Here is a 23,530-nt window from a genome sequence, read left to right as displayed (position 1 = left end):
ATAAATAATAATAAACTGATAATATATAGGTTACATATATTATATTACATTACATATTATTATATTATATTATATTATATTATATTATATTATATTATATTATATTATATTATATTATATTATATTATATTATATTATATTATATTATATTATATTAAAATACTCTCTTTAAAAACACATGAATAATTTATATAGCATATTTTCTAAATATTACCGTACTTAGACTAACTCGAGTGTGCAGATCGGAGAAAAAAGGACTTTGCTTCACAAGTATCTGATTACAAATAAAGTAAAAGAAGTAACATTTAAATTAATTCACAAATGTTATCCTACTTAGAACTGACTTCAGAAATATAAGTCTGACATTAATGTGAACTGCTCCTTTTGCCACTCTTCTGAGGAAGACTCCATTAATTTGTTCTGGCAGTGCTCCTACACAGAGAGATCTGGTCAGATCTGTTGGTGTTTATTCAATCTTATATTATGAGTGACTCTTCCTTTTCTTTTAAAGGTATTTTCTTTGGGTTGTTTGACGATAATTAATTTATGTATTTTATTATCCAAGTTTCAGATTCACAAACAGAAGTTTAGTGGCTCTAAACCTTTTTTGGTCTATCTAAAATTGACCCAGACCAATATTTGGAAACTATTTAGCACTCTTTTATTCTAAAAGCAACAAAAACTATATCTTTATATTCTTCTTTTGTGTCTCTTTAAGGTGGAACTTTATTTAATTATTTTAATTATTATAATGCGGTTTTTTTTTTTTTGTATATTTCTGTGCACTTTTTAATTTATTTGTATTATTTGTCTATATATGTACTTGTATTTGATCTACATCTTTACTTTAATTAAAAAAAAAAAAAGTCGGAGAAAAAAATTGGTGAATCATTCTTAGCAGTTCAAAAGAACCGAGTTGCGAAAATGACTCAAAGTTCCCACCACAGCCGCTTGCATCACATCACAGACGAAGAAATCAGACCGAACCAATCGAGCAACATGGCTGCGGTGTGCGCTGCATCCCGTGTCCTCGGGACAAAGATTTTGTCATGTAAATCTGTAAGTCATCTCGCATATATGAATTGCTGTCTCATTTAGTGGCATCTGACCAATGCAGACCGACATTTTACTGCCTTTAACTCACATGACACACGTCTTTAGCAGTGTTTAATGTTTTGTAACCATCATCATCTGTGTTAAGTAACAGCATTACGTAGCATCAATGAATCTTATATGAGTGGAACGTTGTGCATTATATGATATACTATTTTATTAACACATGTTGTATATTTAGCAATCTAGATAGAGTGTTTTTAGCTCAATTTCATGTGTCGTTTCATAAACGGAACGTTTAGGTAATTTGTAAACACGAGTCCACTGAAGGTCAAGCAGGCAGCGTTAGCATTAGCCATGCGATGCTGAGTTTTCAAGCTATTCCTTTATATCTGAACACTGTTTAATGGTTTAAAGGCACGATATTGCTTCCATTTCGTTTTGTTTGTAGTAATAAAAGCAAGTGTTGATGTAAATTGACTTGAATATTGTGGCTAGTTTTCGTTAGTGATATAACTGACCAGCTGCTGTCAACTGTCGAAGTGTAGATGTGTGCTAACAATTATAAACAAAGAAAAATATGTAGCAAGTAGTTTAGTCAGATAATTGTCCTTGCATAAATCAACAGTATAACTACCCAAACATAGATTTTGCTATAGCTAAACATGACCAAATATCTAATTGATTCCAATAAAGACCTGCATACATAGAATTCTGTCGTAGATATCTATGTACTGCACTTATTAATAACGTTAGTAGTTTCTTTAAATTTTTCGTTGTTTCATTTGTTTATTATTATTTATTAACACATTAGTCATTTTAATTTGGATGCCAGCTTTTAAGTCGTTTTAATTTAAATGATAAAGAGCGGGACAGGGAGATGAATAGGAAAATGAATCCAAAATGAATTCAGTAAAACATGAAGAAATATGACTTGAATATCCAAAAACAGATATACTTAGGACTTCTATTTGATTACAAGTATTATTTTTGTTGTTCAATGCAGCTGCCAGCAGTGTGCCAAGCGAACCGTCAGTTGCATTTCTCCATCTATGGCAAAAGGGGAGACGCAAAAATCTCAGATGGAGTAAGTATTTTTTTTTCTACTTCCTTGTTTAGTTTCAATGCTTTCACTTTGCAAACAGGATCTGCCACGGACTATTATGTGCATGTTATCCATCATTGTAGACTATTATACTTCTGTTGAAATCTAGTTCCAGTTGATCAGTGTAAAAAAGTAGCATTACATGTCATATGCCTTGTTGGATCAGTGTTTTTGGCATTTGTTTTGACAGGTCTCCAATCAGTATCCAGTAGTAGATCATGAGTTTGATGCAGTCGTGGTTGGAGCTGGTGGAGCAGGGCTGCGTGCAGCATTCGGTCTGTCTGAGGCCGGCTTTAACACTGCCTGTGTCACCAAACTTTTCCCCACACGCTCGCACACAGTGGCCGCACAGGTTTGACCATTTCTTCTATTTGTCAACCGCTTCTATTTGTCAACCGCTTCTATTTGTTTTCTTTCTCATATACTGCAAACATCAATTTCTTTCGCTGATTTATGTTTATTTACTGATATTTAAAGGTCACTTGAAGTGCTTTGAAATGTGTCATTTTGTTCAGTGTGTTTTCAACTGAAACATGAAGACAGGGCAGGACATATATGAGCACCTCCCTCTTTTAAAAACAGCCAATAGAGGTTTGTTTATATCACAGCTCTGAACTTAAGAGCGGTTTAGATCAAGCGCATCAAATAACAAGTGTCTTGAAGGGGGCAAGGCATGTCATATACTAGAAAACATTTGATCGGAGGACTTGATGAGAAACTAAAGTATGAGTTGATGTCAAAAAAAGTAGTGGACCCATTTAGACGGAAGTGATAAACGTTAAGTTTTGGATATTTATATGTCTTTTAAATGTGAACTTTGTCACCGTTTTGGAGCACATTATGCTAATAGATATCTTTAAGACTAACATACTAGGGCTGGACAAAATATTGTTTTAGCATTGATATCACAATATCTGTATTCACAATTTCATCGCAGCGCAGGATTCGATTTTTACAATATAGTTATTTATACAAAGATGACCAAGTTATTTTATGTTGGATTGTTAAATATTTATATCTGAATACTGTTAGGATAGATAACCAGAACACACTGTTTATGTATTCTTTGTTTGTCCTATGTCATATTTATGTATGCTTAATTTATTTGATTTAATGCAGATGTAAGGCGCAGAAAAAGACTTGAACACCCCAGTCGATCTACATGAACAAAATCTTTCCTAATAGAGTCATCTGGTGAAGTTATATTCATATCGCAATTTATATTGCAGCAAAAAAAATATCACAGTGTCAGATTTGTCCAATATCATTCAGCCCTATAATATTTGAATTTGGGTGTATTAGGACTGTGAACAATGTGAAATCATGCAGAGGAATCATGTTGTTTGCTAAGGAAGAGGCTGAATGAAAATCTGTTCTTTAGATCCTCTCAGATCTGTGCAGTGAAGTCCAAAGTTGACAAGGCAGCTTAACCTTTGAAACGCTGGGAAAAAAGCACTGATAAGTGTTGATTTAGGTGTTATAATTAATACAGAATGAAGATTATCTCATAATCTCTTTGATTACAGCAAATAATTTTATATTGCAATATAGAAGGGCACTGCTGTAAAAATAAAACTGCACAATTTACTGAACAGATTGTGCCAGTCTTTTAATAAATTAAGTAATAATTACAAAATTTGTTTTCACAAATAAATCTTTGTTTATTTTATCAAGTTTTGTTAACAATTGATGATTATGTAAGTGAGTTTGTCGTTCAGTTTTGGTGTTGTTGATTACAAGCAATTGAATATATATTTTAAAGCGCCCCACCCACAACGGTACAGGTATTACCAGTGTTGTTTATTAATGTCACCATGACAACCCTAATACAAAATATCGACACAAAAAAAATTATAATTGCACAAAAGGAAGTTTTAGACGTTGAGAGTAGACAATGACAGATTTATTTAACCATATAAAAACGGATTAACTAAAACCAAAACTTAACTAACCATATATTAAACAGATTAAAAAATTACAGTTTAAGTAAAAAAAATACATGTTTTTTTATATATTTTTTTCAATGTTATTATTATATATATATATATATATATATATATATATATATATATATATATATATATATATTTTTTTTTTTTTTTTTATACTTTTTTTTTTTTAATTTGCCTTTCAAAGACAACAATTGAGGCCAACCTCAATCCAAACATAATCTTGCACAAACTGACTGAGACATGTCAGATATACAGTGAATATCAAATATAAAGCCATACAATTACTCAAAACAAACATACAAACAAAAAAAGTTGTATGAAATAACTTAAAAAAAACAACATAGCGTGCAGACATCAAACAGAAACTCTATAAGGGGTTAAATAAAACAATATTCTTGAAACAAATCATACAATTGTTTAGCACTCTCTCCCTTCATTATTTTTAAAGTTTCTACATAGGTGGCAAACTCCTTTTTAAAGACAATCAATCGAGGAGCTGTTCTCAAAATTTTGCATTTATGAATGAAGAATTTAAGTAAAATAAATAAACAATTTGCAGTTAAGTCATCCTCTTTGCTGTCCAAATTTCACAATGTCCCAACAAATAGATGGAAACATTGAAATATTAGATTAGATTAGATTCAACTTTATTGTCATTACATGTACAAGTACAAGGCAACGAAATGCAGTTTAGGTCTAACCAGCAGTGCAATAGCAGCAAGTGCAGGATACAGGTATAAGTTATAAAGTGCAGTTATAGACAAACTATGATGATATTTACAGATGGATGTACTATGAACATTATATACAGGTTGTATTAGCTATGAACAGATTTACAATAAATAAATATATGTACAGGATGCTATTAATAACCAGAAGTGTTGTTTTATGCAGTTGTCAGCATCTGCATAAAACAAAAATATGTTGTTTTATGCAGTTGTCAGCATCAGACCAGAAAGGATTAACCAAATTACAATGAAGAAATAGATGTTTAATAGCTTCAAAATCACTATTGCAGAATTGGCAAACATTACAGTTCACATTCAATCTTTTTTCTCAGAAACTCCTTTGCAGGGTAAATATCGTACATAATTTTAAAATGTACTTTTTTGTATTTTGGAGGAAGAGGAAATGTCAAATATTTGCATCTAATTTTCTTAATTAAATTTTTATTTGGAAAAAAAGGTTGGAAAATTTCTTGTTTAAATTTCTTTTAATAGGACCAGGATAGCATTCCTGGCCACGCCAACCTCCTCCAACATCCAAATGATCCAAATGCCCCCTGGAGTCAAAAACCATATACATGTATGAGCTAATATATTGCAAATATTTAGAGAAATACTCTCCTCTAGACTAAATGTATTAAATGAACCCCAACAATACTGACTAAAAGATTGATCTTTTGATTTAAGAATCCATGAATGATTTGCTAAAATGAAAATAACCTCATTTAATAATTTTCCTCAAAATGGCTTACAAGACATTTTTTTTCCTCCTTTTTGAATTAGGGTGGCATTAATGCTGCATTAGGCAACATGGAGCAGGATGACTGGCGTTGGCACTTTTATGACACAGTGAAGGGCTCTGATTGGCTGGGAGACCAGGATGCCATTCACTACATGACCGAGCAGGCTCCTGCAGCAGTGGTGGAGGTGAGTGACTAGAGAACAATCATCATATCTCATCTTTTATTTTTGTCGTCTCTAACCCAGATGTTTCAGTCTCATGAAAATAAGTTATATGAGAAAATCCCAGTGTAAGGAGAATGGTTTTGCTTATTTCAAATCTAGGAATGACCAAGTTGTTTTTAAGGGTGCTTTCACAACTTTCACCTCTCCGCTGTCGCCTCTAGCTTGCATGGTTTGGGATCTGTAGTGCTGCGCATCGATGGATTTGCTCTTCAGTGTTTGGATTCTCAGTAGTGATTTTTAAACCACACTGAACTGAGCTAAACTGAACTGAGCTTAAACACTGAAAACTGAACTACACTGTTCCAATTTACTATTACCTTTTATGTGAAGCTGCTTTGAGCCTTTGACACAATCTACATTGTAAAAGCGCTATACAAATAAAGGTGAATTGAATAGTTCGCTTCATTTGGTCCGGACCAAGGGCAATAAAGGATGCATTGTAGCATTTTCTGCCGTCTTTGGGTCATTTTCACACCACACTGCTGGCTTTGGTCTGAACCAGATGAACAGAACCAAAACCCGTTTGCACTGGCTGCCAATTGCTGCTCGCATCAAATTCAAAGCTCTGATGTTTGATTACAAAGCGACCTCTGGCTTTGCTCCTTCTTATCTGCTCTCACTTCTGCAGATTTATGTGCCCTCCAGAAACTTGCGTTCTGTGAATGAACGCCGCCTCGTGGTTCCATCCCTAAGAGGGAAGAAATAACTTTCCCGAACTCTGGCATTCAATCTGCCCAGTTGGTGGAATGAACTCCCTAACTGCATCAGAACAGCAGAGTCACTTGCTGTCTTCAAGAAACGACTAAAAACTCAACTATTTAGTCTCCACTTTCCTTCCTAATCTGTAACTGCCTCTCTGGCTATACCACTAACTGTACTCTCTCTCTCTCTCTCAAAAAAAAACTTACATTACTAATGCTTTTCTTTCTAGACTTTACACACCTGAAACTTGCCTACAGCACTTACTCACTGTTGTGTAAATTGCTTCCTTGTCCTCATTTTGTAAGTCACTTTGGATAAAAGCATCTGCTAAATGACTAAATGTAATGTAAATGTAAAATGCAGTCATCTGACAAAATCCACATCTCTCATCGGCCAGATGTTATTGAACAATTGTCCTAAACTGCTTTTCAATTTGGTCAGAATTCACGTGCGGGAAAATGCCAAAGGAACTCCCGCAAGTAAACAAACCGGCTAACACAAAATGGCACTTTTTGCCATGGAGCTACGACTGCGCTGACTGATTGTATCCCTGCTCATAGTATACTATATAGTTTGTATACATCACTTTAGACAAACTATACATTTCGAGAATGAAGCACGGCTGCAGCTGGAAAATGTTTTAATGCATCGCACGTCACTTCAGGAGGAGGCGTGAATTAATTTTACTAAACTGCGACATGGTCATCTTGCGGAAATATTGCCAATGGTCCGTCAGGTAATGTTCTCTCTCTCTCTCTCTCTCTCTCTCTCTCTCTCTCTCTCTCTCTCTCTCTCTCTCTCTCTCTCTCTCTCTCTCTCTCTCTCTCTCTCTCTCTCTCTCTCTCTCTCTCTCTCTCTCTCTCTCTCTCTCTCTCTCTCTCTCTCTCTCTCTCTCTCTCTCTCTCTCTCTCTCTCTCTCTCTCTCTCTCTCTCTCTCTCTCTCTCTCTCTCTCTCTCTCTCTCTCTCTCTCTCTCTCTCTCTCTCTCTCTCTCTCTCTCTCTCTCTCTCTCTCTCTCTCTCTCTCTCTCTCTCTCTCTCTCTCTCTCTCTCTCGTTAAAGCGCTGTCAACAAATTTATTTATTTATTTTTAATTGTAAATATGTACAAACTTAGTACAAGAGAATACATCTCACAACAAATATGAACAAAATAAAAAACAAATAAATTAAAATGAGAGAAATTATCTCAGTAATACAAAGTATAAATAGATGCCAGGGGTAAAGAAAAAAAAGGTAAGATAATATTAATTAAAAAAATAAAACTTATTCAATCAATTGAAAGTTACTTAATGCTTCATATGTTTTTTTTGCTTTTCTGTTCTTAATGTTACATAATGTAGTACCGTATTGTTTAATCTCCTTTATAAAATGTTCAAAATTTGGCTTAGCTTTGGCCCATTTCTTGACATGAATATGGTATTTTCCAAGTAATATTATCAGTTGTATAAGAAAATATGTTGTACTTTTTTAATCAATTCCATCTTGTACTAAAGCAAATATGACATCATATAACCCAATTTGTATTTGTGTACCAAATGTCCTTGAAATAAAGTTAAAAGCATCAATCCAAAATAGTCTTGAGTAAACACATTGAAAAAACAGATGAGTAACAGATTCTTTAACAATACCACAAAAATCACAAGAGTTTTCTCTATCCACTCCAAACCGTTCAAACAACTCTTTTACAGGATAAATTCTGTGTAAGATTTTAAAAGATACCTGTCTTACTTTATTACTTATAAAAAACTTATTTGTTAGTAACCATTCTTTCTTCCACTCAATGTTTCCAAATTTTGATGACCAGAAGACTGGTCAACAAATATTTTTCCTCCACGCCCAATAATGCACAGCGCATCGGCCTACAGCAGCTGAATTAGTCCAAAAAGCGCAGTACTTTTTGCAGTTGGGTCTGTTTTAATTCAGATCATATTCTCACCACAAACGAACCGATCCAGGTTTCGTTTGAAAGCATACCGAGACCACCTCTTCAAGTAGGTCTCGGTACGCTTTTTTGGTCCGCTTTTGATGCGCACTCGAGTATGATTGCTGCATTCACATCTGCCGAAACGAACCGCACCAAGAGGGAAAACGAACTCTAGTGCGATTCAACCGAACTAAATAAGGCAGGTGTGAAAGCATCCTAAAAGGTGTCATTTATGGAAGACTTGCATGTGGCTATTTATTAAAATCTGAAGAACTACCATAACGGATTCACTGTCAGGTTAAAATTACTTTTAAACATTTTATACTTGACAGCACAGCTTTTTAATGTAAATAGACAATTCATTTTATTCAAAGATGTGAATAATATATAACACCAACCTGTCAGGAATCTACATGTGGAAAATAACATTACACCATGCATCTTAATTATGATTGTTTGTCGGTTAAATGGATTGTTGTGTGTTGTCCTTTTACAAAAAATAAAACGAAACGATGAACTATTTTCAGCTGGAGAACTTCGGTATGCCGTTCAGCCGTACTGACGATGGCAGGATCTACCAGCGTGCTTTCGGAGGCCAGAGTCTGAAGTTTGGGAAAGGAGGTCAGGCTCACAGATGCTGCTGTGTGGCGGACAGGACGGGACACTCGCTTCTGCACACCCTCTATGGACGGGTCAGTGACAGTCTGTGATTTGGACTGCTATTTTATATACAGCTCTTTATCTGATTGTGTCTGTTGGTGCATAGTCTCTGAGGTACGATACCAGCTACTTTGTGGAGTATTTTGCTCTGGATCTGCTGATGGAGGACGGAGAGTGTAAGGGAGTCATTGCACTCTGCATGGAGGACGGATCAATCCACCGTTTCAGAGCAAAGAACACAGTTATTGCCACTGGGTAAGAGAAACGAGCTGCTTATTGACCATTTTGAGATATGTAAACAATAGCAAGGGTCCAAACATATTTCCTGGTATACATTTTTAATTTCCTAAGCTTCTGGGAAGTCAAAAAAGTTGACCTATTGATTAATAATGTTATGATAGCTGTTTTAATGTAAAGTTGTGATTGGATTGCTCTCTCTTTTTTTTTTTACAGTTATGAAATAGTTTGACTAAACAGGAAGTGTTCATGGACCAATGACATCACCACATTGAAATGGTCTATACCAGGCATGTCCAAGCTCGGTCCTGGAGGGCCGCTGTCCTGCAAAGTTTAGTTCCAACCCCAATCAGACACACCTGGGCTAGCTAATCAAGCACTTACTAGGCTTTCTAGAAACATCCGTGCAGGTGTGTTGAGGCAAGTAGGAGCTAAAATCTGCAGGACACCGGCCCTCCAGGACCGAGTTTGGACACCCCTGGTCTATACAGTAAAGCCCCAAATTATTTATACTTTTATTCAACCGCAAGGTTTTTTTGACTGGAAATGACACAGGCTACTCCCAAAATATATTAGGATGATGTACAAGAGGAATCATTGTGGAAAAAAAAGAATTCTCAGCTTTTATTTACATTCGGACAAAAACTTTACGTCAGAATATGCCAGGGTATGAATAATTTCGTGCTTGACTGTATGTCGCAGTTGTGTTATGTAGTATTATCAGGATGTCCGCTGGGTTGTAAAAGGTAGTAAATGAAATGAACCAAAATTAAGGGCATTAAAAAGTAATAAACATCATCTGACGAGGTATTAAATTTACGAGTTTTTTTTTGATAAATTTTCAATTTGTGTTTAGTGCAGGCCTTTATTCTAAAATTTGCGTGGATTTATTTATATGTTGAGAGTAGGACCTGAGAGATATCATGTGAGGTGGTGTGGTAGCTTGGCAACAGAGCCGCGACATCAACACAGAATCGGCACAGTTCAGCACGATTGTTTGACTGTGCTGTAAATGGTTTGTAATCTTACTTCGCTGTTCCAGGCTCAGTGGAGAAACAACTGTAACCGAACTCTTCTTAGAAGAGCGGCTATTGACATTGATGACATATGACATTGATTAAAATCTATGGACAAAGGTCTATTGTGACATCTTGATTAATCCCTCTGCTTTACTTACATGTATATGTTATCTGCAATAAGTTATTATTTGAAAGGATATTTCATTTATGCCACTACAGTTGCAGCTCTAAGTCGTGCTGGTATAAAACATTTTTTTGAAGGTATTAAAGTAGTAAAAGGTATTAAATTCAACTTAAGAAGTTCTGTATATAACCTGATTATAGGTATATACAGTAACCAAAATTTCATATTAGCCTTTTTTTACATGTTCAGTTTTAGGGTTTTAAGGTTTAAGGTTTTCTATTTAGATTTAAGTTCTAGTGTTTTTAGCATCAGCATTTTGATTAGTTTACCTTTTTCTAAAACTTAGTTATTATTATTATATAAAAAAATGTTAGTTAATTGACGTGGCAGTATTTCTACAATTTTAATTTAGTTATTTTCAGCTTTATTTGCTTTAGCAGTCTGAATCTATTTTAGAGTGTTTCTCTAATGATAAATCTGAAATACATATATATGAAATTATTTATTTTTTGTATTTTATTCTAAGATCATTTTGATGACATTAAAAATGGCTGAATAGTTTTAGTTAATAACAAAAAAACAGCGCAAGAAATATTTTCTTTCAATGTTTTTTTTTTTTTAAATTAAGAAAATTGCATTTTTTGTGGTTCCTCTGCTTTAAGGATAATTAAATCTGGACATAAATTAGAAATTGTAATGTAGATTATAGTCATTTTTAATAACCCCCTTTTTTTAACAAGTGTTTTTATTAGTTTTACATTTTTCAATAATTAAAAAACAACACAACATTATAGAAATACAAGAAATAAGCATGATAATACAAAGAAAATGATGGTTATAATAATTAAAGTAAAGAAAAATAAATATAAATGAAATAAAAAAACAATGTAAGTTATTATTAACAAAAAATTAGGGCATATAAACTGTTTCAATGAAAATACAAAGAGACAGTCAATAGGGGTAGTGAGCATATTAAGCATTACACTGCTGCTCAGAATCTGTATTATATTGGTCCAGGTGATCAAGATACGGTTGCCAAACATTGTAAAACTTAGCAAGATTATCAATAACTCCATAACGGACTCTTTCCATGCGCAATATTTGAGTTAACCATGTCTTAAATTGAGGAACAGAATCTGATTTCCACAGTTTTATAATGAAACAGAAACTGTCATTTTTATTATCTGCTGCGTAAAACATATACCAAAGTAGTTGGCGGTTCATTCCGCTTTGGCGACCCCTCATAAATCAGCGACTAAGCCAGGGGCGTTCAAACTCGGACCTGGAGGGCCGGTGTCCTGCTGAGTTTAGCTCCAACCTGCTTCAACACACCTGCCAGTAAGTTTCTAGTATATCTAGTAAGAGCTTGATCAGCTGGTTCAGGTGTGTTTGATTAGGGTTGGAGCAAAACTCTCCAGGACACCGGCCCTTCAGGATCGAGTTTGGACACCCCTGGACTAAGCCGAAGAATAATGATTGAATGATTAAAGTCATTTTTATTTTAAAAAGCTTTTGGGAGATTTTTTTTTTCTGTTACGTTTAATGTGACATTGGTTATGCATTTTAGTATGCAAGTGTTTTTAAAGCATATTGTTAATGTTTTCTTTGCAGTGGTTATGGCCGCACATTCTTCAGCTGCACTTCAGCCCACACTAGCACAGGAGACGGTAATGCCATGGTGACACGTGCTGGACTGCCCTGCCAGGATCTCGAATTTGTTCAGTTCCACCCCACAGGTGAGCATCTTTCTTTTAGAAGCCTGAAAAAGTGCCTTTTATAAAGCACCACAACAAATATCAAGCCTTCAATGTCACTGTTTCTTCATGTGTCTGTGTTGTAGGGGTGGGCGGTACACCGGTGTCATAGACAACACCGGTGTGACATTGCGCCACGACATGGATTTTCTAAAACCGTCAATACCGTAATAAATCAATTATGCGCCTTGAACGGCTGCATTTACATCAATAATAGCTAATTCTAAATAATAAGGCATTCAATTTTCTTCAAACATTCAGTTGTGGTCTGAATACATGTCCTTATACTACAGGGCTCGAAATTGCAACCATTTTGGTCGCATGAGCGCCCGAAATTTAATCTATGCGTCCTCATAATATATTTGGGAGCATTTGTGTGTCTGAATATAATGGTTGTAGTGCAATCTGATTTGATTTTCTCTAAAAACTTGCTGAATCGCTCTACCCTGCTGCTGTATTGGTTCATAGCTGTCAGTCACTCAACGCTTCCCACTGTCAGATAACAGGGAGCTTTTGTTACTGCAGGAAATGCAAACGGCTGAAGAGTGAAAAGTGCACAGGTTTGCAAACCTCACCTAAGTTATAATAATAATAATAATAATAATAATGGCGCAGATGACAGCGATCATGACATGAGGTAAATGTTGATCCACCAGCTGAGATCAATCGAGTGTTTTCGGAGAAGGTGCCCGAATCTCGATGCGTTGCATTCACCGCGTGTTCAGCGCAAATGTCCGCTAAATATAAAACCTAACACTGTACACATCATCGCCAAAGAAACTCGCCTTTACTAAGTTTACACTGAAACTACGGCTCATAACAAAGAGCGGAATTGCGCCGGTGGTCATCATGAGAATCCTGCTCTGTCTGCTCATAAATTGGTGCGGCTGACTTGCCTGCTTTATTCCACCAACACAGAGAAATGAAGATCAGCTCATAACGAGACTGAGCATTTACAATGACCCAAACCAAAACTTTTAAAGAGTGATAGAAGTGAGACTTTCTTCTGTTCGTTCTTCCTTGAGATGTATATTATTTTTCTGTTGAAAGTAATACCATGATATTATACCGTCACCGTTCAAAAGATGAAAAATACTGTGATATTAATTTTAGGTCATATAGCCCACCCCTACTGTGTTGATACTTGATCATCTATGTTATAAATATCCAGCCTCTTCCAGTGGTGTCCTCAGCTAACCTGTTTTAAATGAACTATGATATAATCCTCTTAGGTATCTATGGAGCCGGGTGCCTGATCACAGAGGGCTGTCGTGGAGAGGGAGGAATCCTAATCAACAGTGAAGGAGAGAGATTCATGGAGCGTTATGCACCCAATGCTAAAGACTTGGCCTCCAGGGATGTGGTTTCAAGATCCATGACCATAGAGATCAGAGAGGGAAGGTAGAATATGCTTTGTTTTTGATAAAGCATTAGTAAACTGTTTGTTTCCAGAACACACTCTTCTTTTTAAAATTATTTAAAGTGATCTAATTATGCCAGATTAAAAAGATGTAAATCTTTGAAGATCCAGCTGAAAACACCTCTCGGATTGTTTATTATATCATGCTGTAAATGCTCCTTTTACAATGGAAGCAAAAGCATACAGATTTCTTATGTGTCTCTTTAAATGCAAATGAGCTGCTTCTCTCCGCACCCTTTGCAGATATCTCTGGGGTTTTTGTAGGGTGTTCCTCAGTAAGATCTGTTTTAAGAAGGCCTTAAAGGCCTATTGTGGTGAAAAAATAAAAGAGTGGGAGAATAGATGAGAGGGAAATATCTAAATTTTCAAACTGTTTTCGTTTTATTGCCAAAAAAAATAGTTTCTCTGACAATTTTGCGTTCACTCACAAAATATTGTTCACTCGCAAAACTTCCTTGAAATTTTTATTCATTTTGGATGAAAACGTTCTCTTGAGACTCCATACATTCCAGTGTTTCCTCTAGGATTTTTCCAGCTGTGGCAGCAGGCCTTTTTTACACAGATCTACCAACTACCTGTGGAGTTATTTCAATGACAAATGTCGTGAGCGCAGTATTAGAAGTCGAGATTGCATTTATGTAATAGCCTACGAGCATGCGGATCTGTTTGCTTGCGCTGCGATTTTTTTCTGCTCGTGCACAAAGCTTCTTGCACGCCCCCTCAAATATAAGCCGATTTAAGAGCGCGCAGATCTTCTTGTGCGCTCTCAAATAAACGCTGCTGAGGTGCGATTTAGTGCGTTTATGTAACGAGTATGTCTCCAGCATTTATTAGATTTGCTAGGAATATTTATGAATGCGTCCGGTATTAATGCGTCCTGAAGTAAAGTGAAACAGCTTTACGTCGTGTTTGCTGGCCTAGCGCATCACACACCTGTCACAGTCAGCCAGTCAGTCAGTCAGCACGTCACCTTGAAGGGTTATACAAATGACGCACAGCACTACTACGGTTACAGAAAAGTTTGTGCTGTTATAATTCACTTACCTTTTAATACGTTTTGGTGCGATTATCACCCGCTATTAAAAAAATTGAATGTTTTGAATGAGAAGCTGTAATGTAGCCGTGGCGGGATGAATCTCGGCGTGGCGCCCTGCCATGGAAGAATGAATGTAGCGGAAACCATGCATTAACTATGGAGTGTTTCATAGAGTTTTCAAATGCATTAGGAATGTGATTGAAGCCTATTTTAAGCCTATTTTATTACTGACTCTAATAAAATGGTGCAATTCGGTAAAAAAATCATTGATTTATTCTTTATTTGTTTATAAAGCACAATTAAAAACAGCCAGGGTTGAGTGCTGTAAAATTGACATTAAATACAAAAATAAAATGGATTATTCCAAATTATTAAAAATATATCTTTAATCTATATACAGGTAGATATGAACCCAGAGTATGAATCCAACAGAGGAATAATAAAGTTTCTCATTAAATTAATTTGAAAAACTAATATAGGAATAAATGCTATTTTCTTTCAGATTGACTTTGTGGTTTGTAACTTTCCAGATCCTTTTCATGTTAAAATGGCAGCATTAGGTTGTAAAACCGTTAGCACATTCAAGGTTTTTTATCATTTAAAAAAAAAATAATCTTTTGAAAAACAAATTGGTCAAAGCTTTGCGCTGTGTTGTGATTAGGGGTGTTGGGCCGGATAAAGACCACGTGCACCTGCAGCTCCATCATCTTCCTCCTCAGCAGCTGGCTGCTCGCCTTCCCGGCATCTCCGAGACCGCCATGATCTTTGCTGGAGTGGACGTCACCAAAGAGCCCATCCCAGTCTTACCCACGGTCCACTACAACATGGGCGGCATCCCCACCAACTACAAGGGACAGGTGTTCTGCACATTTTTGATTTTCATTTCTGCACATTTTTGAACTGTTTGTTGTTACAGCAGATAAGAGCAAAAGAGATAATAATAAAACTGTTCAGCGTCTGTACAAACTTTGAGAAGATTTATATACGTTTATGTAAATATGCTACACCACAGATGCATTAAGTTGATCAGTAGTGGCAAGAAAAAATATTTGCATGGCTGCTAACATTGTGTATTTTTAATATATATATATATATATATATATATATATATATATATATATATATATATATATATATATATATATATATATATATATATATATATATATATATATATATATATATATATATATATATATATATATAAATTATTATTATTATTATTTTATTTTTATTTATTATTTTTATTTATTTATTTTTTTTACCAAAGCAAAATATTAGAATTAGACTACACCTTAAAAGGCATAGTTCTTCCAAAAAAGGAAATCTGTCGTCATTTACTTCACTTGATTAAAATATTTATGAAATTCATTCTTCTGTTAAACACAACAGAAGATATTTTGGAAAATGCTGGTAGATGGCACTAAAAACACCTTTGGGCTTTGGCGCCAAGGCAACGGGACATAACGCGCATGCGCACAAAACAAACATAATTTCTTCTAATATGGATGTCAATGGGTACCATTAACCAGCATTTTTCAAATTATCTTCTTTTTTGTTCAACACAAGAAAACAACTTCTAAATGTTTCAAACCATTTGAGGAAGAGTAAATTGTTAGGTACTTTTAATTTCTGGGTGAACTGTCCTTTTAAGACTGGAATAATGAAGCTGAAATTCCACATGAATAAATTACTATGAATACCAAATTATTTTTGGTATTTTTGACAGTAAAAACAGACAAATGCATACCTGTACTGTATCAAACTGTATCACTTTGTGGAAACGGGTCATTGCTGATTCCAGACTTCAAAAAAATATTGTAATCAGTCAATGTAGTTAGCATAAATGCTTGTTTAACTGATAAAGGGTTAATAATAAGTCAGTCTTCGCTAACTACTTTCATATTGAACATAATGCTTATATCCTCTGTGTAATCCTTACAGGTCATCACCCATAAAGATGGACAGGATCATGTCGTGCCAGGCCTGTATGCCTGTGGAGAGTCCGGCTGCGCATCAGTTCACGGTGCCAACCGGCTGGGCGCAAACTCCCTGCTGGATCTGGTTGTGTTTGGACGTGCCTGTGCCCTGACTATTGCTGAGATTAACACTCCAGGTAAAGTGTTCTGAAAAGTTTGGTTTGGAAAAGTCAAGAATTAATATTTTTATGTGTTTAAGACACTTATTTTATGTAGTTTTTTTAGGGCAAAAGATTTATTTAATTATGGAATTATTTAGTTTGACATGTTTACTGTTCCAAAAATATTTTAATGTTTCCTAAAATAAAATGTTGTTTTTTTATCCAGACATTTAAAAAGAACTTATTTTAGAGCACAATACAGTGAAACCATGATATATAAGGTTATCAAAACGTCAGAATCTCATACCAGCTGATGCCTAGTGGATTGCGCTAATTCACTAAAGACCTTTATGTGTCTATTTACATATTTTGTGGTGGTTTATTGCATGAGTAAAGTAATTAATTAACTTTCCTAAACTATAAAATGTTGATGTTTTAATGTTGTCCCATAGGAGAGAAGCTTTCTCCTTTGAAACCCAATGCAGGAGAGGCGTCGGTCGCTAATCTGGACAAGTTGCGCTATGCTAACGGCAGCACCAGAACCTCAGAGATCCGACTCAACATGCAGAAGGTGAAATTATAGATGGATTTCAGAAGGAATTTATTGTTTAGATCAAATTAAATGAAATGTTAGCCTCACCTTATGATTTTTGTTGGTGATCGTCTCTGATTGTAATTTTTTTTTCTACGTAATTTAATGACCGTTTTATGGTTTTCTTTCTGACATCAGACTATGCAGAGTCACGCAGCCGTGTTCCGTACTGGAGATGTCCTCAAGGAGGGTTGTGCCAAGATGGAGTCCGTCTACAAGTCGATGGATGACATTAAGACATTTGACCGAGGTCAGTGATGAAAAGCACAGGAGAAATTAATAAATTAGGAATTTAGTTCCTCTAAGAAATATTAACATTCACTACTGTTCAGCAGTTTGGGATAAGATTTTTATTCAGTGATTGAATTAGTAGAAAGAAACTGTAAAGGCTTAACTCAAGCTAAATAAGTGCTTGTCTTTCTGCTAATAAAAGAATTTGGAACAAAAGTCAACTATTTCCACAAAAAGAGCAAGCAACAGACAGAGATTTCAACATTATTAAAATGTGAAATCTTTTTCCAAGACCAAAATAGCATATGAACTATTTCTGTAGGATTGTTTGATGCTGAAAACTGTAGTAATGATGCTGAAAATTCAGCTTTGTGTTTAGGATGAGTTCATTAAAATAGAAGATTAAGTTTAAAAATAGTGATAACATTTCACATATAATTAGTGTATTTCTAGCTAACTTTTTACATGTACGATACGGTCTGCACATAGTGCATGTGACCCAAGTATTTAGATTTTTGAAAAATGTGCACACAACGTACAGTCCAATATTTATAACTTGACTGTGAACTGATTTTTGCACTACTTAGTTTGTCCAAAGGGTGTCAGCACTACATCAAGCCAACGGGTGTGCTGAGAACATGTGGGAGAGGATTAAAGGGACAATTCACCCAAAAAGAAGCATTTACTCACTATTTACTTGCCCTCAGTTGGTTTCAGAGCTTTGAGTTTCTTTTTTTCTGTTGAGCACAAAATAAGATATTTTGAACAATGTTGGAAACCGGTAACCATTGACATCTATAGTGGGAACGACACATTCTATGAATATTCTAGGCTGCTAGTTTTCAACATTTTTTAAAGTAGCTTCTTTTGTACTCCAATAGAAGAAATATGCTCAAACAGAAAAGTAAGTGATGACAATTTTCATTTTAGGTGAGCTATCCCTTTAAAATATGTCCTTATTTGGTCTTCAGACATTTAAGAAAAGTCTTATAAACTGGGTGTAAATTAACCACTTTAGTGCACATATTTAAGTGGAATGTATGCAAAAAGGTCTATACTCCAAGCTTAACACTTCTTCAAAAACAAACAAACAAACAAACAAACAAAAACTGTAAAAAGTAACTAAACTGCACAAAATTTGCTAAAATAATAGCACAGGGTTCAACACAAAGGATTTTTTCCGCTGGCCTGATCGGGTTACTGTCCCTGCCAAGATTTTCACTGGCCCCACCAAAAATAGAATGTAATAGCTATTACTTAGCCACATATTTTAAATAATGTGTCAAAAACCAAATCTAATTCTTTACATACACTTTTTATTCAGGATATATATATATATATATATATATATATATATATATATATATATATATATATATATATATATATATATATATATATATATATATATATATATATATATATATAAAAATAATATGCGAAAATGTGCACTTTAATTTTGAATTTTGACACCCACAGACATCATCACCAAATATAAATCAGAGGGGTAGGACTTTCTCATACATGGCGTCATTTCAGTTGTCAAGTTTTCTAAAAATCTATCTATTGAATGAATCATTCTATTAAAAAACTTTGGCTAGGATTATACATTATAGACTTAAATTATTGAGAGAAATAACAGATGAACCAGTGTTGTGCCAAGAAATGCACCCCTGCTGTAAATTGCACCCCCTTTGAAATGTGCATATATTAACTTAATTTTTTATTAATAATAGAGTTATGACAACTAATGACAGTGGCTGAGGTGAGTTCCATGAATGGAACCCTTACCTTACAGAAGATAAATATTTAAATAATTAAAAATATTTAATTTAAATACAACACTGATTAGATTAATTAAAGTGAATTGTTTAATGTGTGGTTTAGTTGAAAACTTCAACAATTGTATGTTTTTTGTTTGTTTAAAACCCACCAAAACGCCTAATTTTAGAAACCGGCTCATTACATCAGTCTATAATACAATCAATACTTGTGTTTTTCGATTATTTGTAAACCTAGTTTTAAAATGCGTTTTACTTCTTGTTCTTGCTTGATTCATCAAAATAATAATCATATTAGCCTACAATTTGAATTAATTATGGCCTTTTATTTCATTTTTTTTTAATGTAGATTGAGAATGTTAATGAAAGTCTAACAGCTGTGTGGAATACTTTAATCTGATTGGTCTGACGCTATATTTCAAGATATGTTTTTCCGAGATAACAACCGCTAAATAACCCAGGCTCATCAGGAAACTTCGTTTAATGTTGACAGTCAGTGAATGCATTCACATCTGTATGTATATGCTTGTCTGTCACACTATGCTCTTTGACTGTTTGGCGCAGTCTTGTGAATGATTAATGCATACAGTAGGTTAGTACAGGCTTTTCACTCAGTTTAACTTCTGTCAGCTTTGTGTGTTTGACGGTTTGACGCCATCTTGTGACAAAATAATTCACAAGTTAGTGTATACTCCATTCAGCTGCTTTTGTTTCTGTCAGCTTTGCATTTAATTCAAATATTAATAATATATTACTGCTCAAAACAATATTTTGTCTAATTTTTATGTTTTGTGGCAAGTAGCCTTGTAATAAATGGGATAAAGTACATCCAGAATGGTTGTTTTTTTCTCCTGTAATAACTTCCTGGATATACTGTATCCCTAACTTATTATGTTATATCTGCAGCATGATCGATGTTGTACTGTATTGTCTTTCATTCTTCATCTTCTGTGTGTTCAGGTATTGTGTGGAACACTGATCTGGTGGAAACGCTGGAGCTGCAGAATCTGATGTTGAACGCCGTGCAGACCATCGTCGGTGCTGAGGCTCGTAAAGAAAGCAGAGGCGCTCATGCCCGCGAGGACTACAAGGTCGACTTTCTCACACCTACACCCATCCATTAATGCACAAATGTTCCATCCCTGTACATTTTGATTAACATAATGAAACTGCGTCTTACCTGTTGTAAAGCAAATGTTTCACTGTATTTTTTTTTACATAAGGTTATTGTGGAATACATACATATTATGGGAGCTACAATCTTAAAGCTTAATAGGGTTGGTGTTGGGGCTGTCATTTTGATGTAATGTTCACGTTTTAATAGTTTTGTTAATCTGTTTTTCTTTCAGGATCGTGTGGATGAGTATGATTATTCCAAGCCTCTGCAGGGACAAGTGAAGAAGCCTTTCGAGCAGCACTGGAGGAAACACACACTGTCCTATGTGGATCCTGAAACAGGAAAGGTAAATATATAATGGATCCTTTGGTTTGTATCATTTTTAAAGAGATAATTCTCCCAAAAATGAAAATTTACTCACACTCCAGTTGTTCAGATGGTTCTGTTGAACAGAAAAGAAAATATTTTGAAGAATTTTGTAAACCACTGGCTTCTGTTGTTGTTTTTATCCTACTAGACAAAAGAATCTTTAAAATTAAAAGATATAAAACTTTTTCTGAACGTTTTTTTTGTCCTAATAGAGAATTCAACAGCTGCTGGTTTCCAGCAATATTTTAAATATCATTATTTTAAATCTGATCATCTTACAAAAGCTGGGTTGGTTTCATTGATTCAGAAGACTTTTAACCAATTGATTCATGTGGATTTATTTTTTATGAAAGTTTTTAATCATCAGAGTTTTGGATAAACTGACGTTCAAGTCCATGTGTAATCTAAACTAACAATGTTTACTTTCCTAGCGCACATTGTTATTTAAGTTCAAGTTCATTTATTTGTAGAGCACATATAAAATCAGCCACAAGACTGACCAAAGTGCTGTACATAAGACAAAGTAAAATAAAAAAAGACAGAATAAAAAAACCATAGAAATAAGCCAAGAGAACATTGTTATTATTTAGCTAAATAAATCTGTGCAAGTTAATCCACTGAGAAAGATGTATTTGTTTTGGTAATCTTCAATCAAGTTCACGTTTAGAGTGGCACTTTTCCCTCTGATGCCAGTCTTAACAGCTTCAGCCACAGTATTCTTAACCACAGCTCTCTCACCGTTAGTTTCCCACAAAGGAATGATACACAAAAAGAAAACCCCGCCCGTACTCAATATTCTTTTTTTGGTTGAAACTAAATCAACATACTAAAATAAAAAAGCCTCAGCAACTTGTGCTTCACACAGACTTTAAATAAAATGACAGAAATCTCTCAGATTTTCTCACCTTCTCTTTCTCTCTCTCTCTTGTCCCAACTTCACTTTTTTGTCAATATCTGCTGTCTGATCATAATAAAGGCAAAAATAAATAAAATATATAATATATATAATATAACATAAAAAGTTAACTATTTTTTTGCTTTCCAAAGACTGACACATTTCTTATGTTTAGAACAACATAAGACTAATTAAATTATTTATATTCAGGGATGTATTATTAAAGTGGACCTATTATGCAAAAACAAAGTCCCTTTAAGGCAAGTCATTTCACTTGGCGGCCATCTCTTGAAACGCTTCTCAGGCAGTATGCTTGGGCATTCTGTCTGAATGGGATAACATCAAATTCTCCAAAGTTGCTTGCCAAGCTTACGATTAAATTTCATATTAGGAATCACCAATTATATTAAACAATAACTGTCTCATAAGTTTCCTTCCTAAACGTCTGAATCACACAAAATCTGCAGAAACTCACATCTGGTCCAAGCCCCTCCTTACAGAGTATCGTCAGTATATCGATCGATGATTGGCTCGTGTACTAGAAGGCGTTTTTTTTTTTTACATATAGCGATCGATGATTGGCTCCCATACTAGTAGGGCTTTATTCACCATATTGACAGTTGCACTTTTCCCTATTCAAAAAGATACGAGTGACATGTCTTGTGTATTCGGAAGACTAGTAAGAGCTTGATAAGTCTTTGGCAAAAATCACTTTTATGGGGCTTAAACACTTGTGTATGAACAGTCTGTGTATATAACCAGCTTCTCATGGTAAAAATGTATTCATTTTATTTTTTATAAACTCACTCATCATAGGGAGAAAACCCTGTCCATAAGTGATGATCGATTCCTCATTAGCATAGGACATTAGTCTTGTTTATAAATCTGCCACTATGCTGACACATAGGCGTTTGCAGCTCCGCCCTCTTTTAAGAAACGTACAATCTCATTTAAATTTAAAGCAACAGTCACCAAAACGACACAATTAGGATCAAAGCCTAAAAAGGGCAGATTCAAAGAGTTATTAAACATTATTTGTTTGGTATTTTGAGCTGAAACTTTACATACACACTCAGATGCTTATTTCATATCTTGTGTAAAATAATAGGCTTAATAGACCCCCTTTATATCATCATTGCGAGTCTTCATGCTGTTGTTAATGAGTTAACATAAATGTGTGTTTCAGGTTACTCTGGAATACAGACCCGTTATCGACAGCTCTCTGGACGCAGAAGACTGTGCTGCCATTCCTCCTGCAATCCGTTCCTATTAAACTCCTCCCCTCCCGCCCCAGCTGACTCCGCCCTTTTCTTTATTTATAATCAGCCAGTAAAATGAATATCCTGCATTTAACAGGCTACGCTTCAGTTAAACATGAGCACTTGCAGAAATATCAGTGAAATACTACCCTAGTCAGACTTCATGTTAAAGATTCAACCTTTAGACAACAAATGCGACTTTTTGGTGTGTATTCTTGAAAATAAATCCATCACATTTGCTTCAAAACTGCAGTGGCAAGTAAATCATGAAATATTTAATATTTAAATGTTTAATGATTGTTATAATGCTGTCAAGTAGCACTTGCAGCAGTTACTATCATAGTAGTAAACTCTTCAACTTAACAGCTTGTGTGCAATTGAATATATACGATTTCACATGTGTTCGACCTGGTGGCCTTTCATCCGCAAATATGCTTACAACCCATCTGCATGTAAAGTCCTGTACATCTTGCTTGTTCTGTTTAGTAGATTCTGTTTCGATTCAATAAAGTTGATCCGGGTGACAATG

General features: G+C 34.8%; 1 protein-coding gene across 1 annotated transcript; it reads left to right on the top strand.

Moving 5' to 3' along the window:
- Positions 1 to 976: 976 nt before the first annotated feature.
- Positions 977 to 23,530, top strand: sdha (succinate dehydrogenase complex, subunit A, flavoprotein (Fp)). The gene is made up of 15 exons (XM_056479600.1): positions 977 to 1,059; positions 2,060 to 2,140; positions 2,349 to 2,510; positions 5,619 to 5,762; positions 8,955 to 9,119; positions 9,194 to 9,342; positions 12,079 to 12,203; positions 13,454 to 13,622; positions 15,339 to 15,534; positions 16,622 to 16,793; positions 17,210 to 17,328; positions 17,488 to 17,599; positions 20,322 to 20,452; positions 20,711 to 20,824; positions 22,929 to 23,530. The coding sequence occupies exons 1-15, from the start codon at positions 1,000 to 1,002 to the stop codon at positions 23,013 to 23,015; spliced, it is 1,986 nt and encodes a 661-aa protein (XP_056335575.1). The 5' UTR covers positions 977 to 999; the 3' UTR covers positions 23,016 to 23,530.

Source organism: Danio aesculapii, chromosome 19 (assembly GCF_903798145.1).
Source record: "Danio aesculapii chromosome 19, fDanAes4.1, whole genome shotgun sequence".
In the NCBI taxonomy this organism is placed as follows: Eukaryota; Metazoa; Chordata; class Actinopteri; order Cypriniformes; family Danionidae; genus Danio; species Danio aesculapii.
The sequence above is the reverse complement of the archived record's forward strand: the minus strand, read 5'-3'. Positions and strand labels throughout refer to the sequence as shown.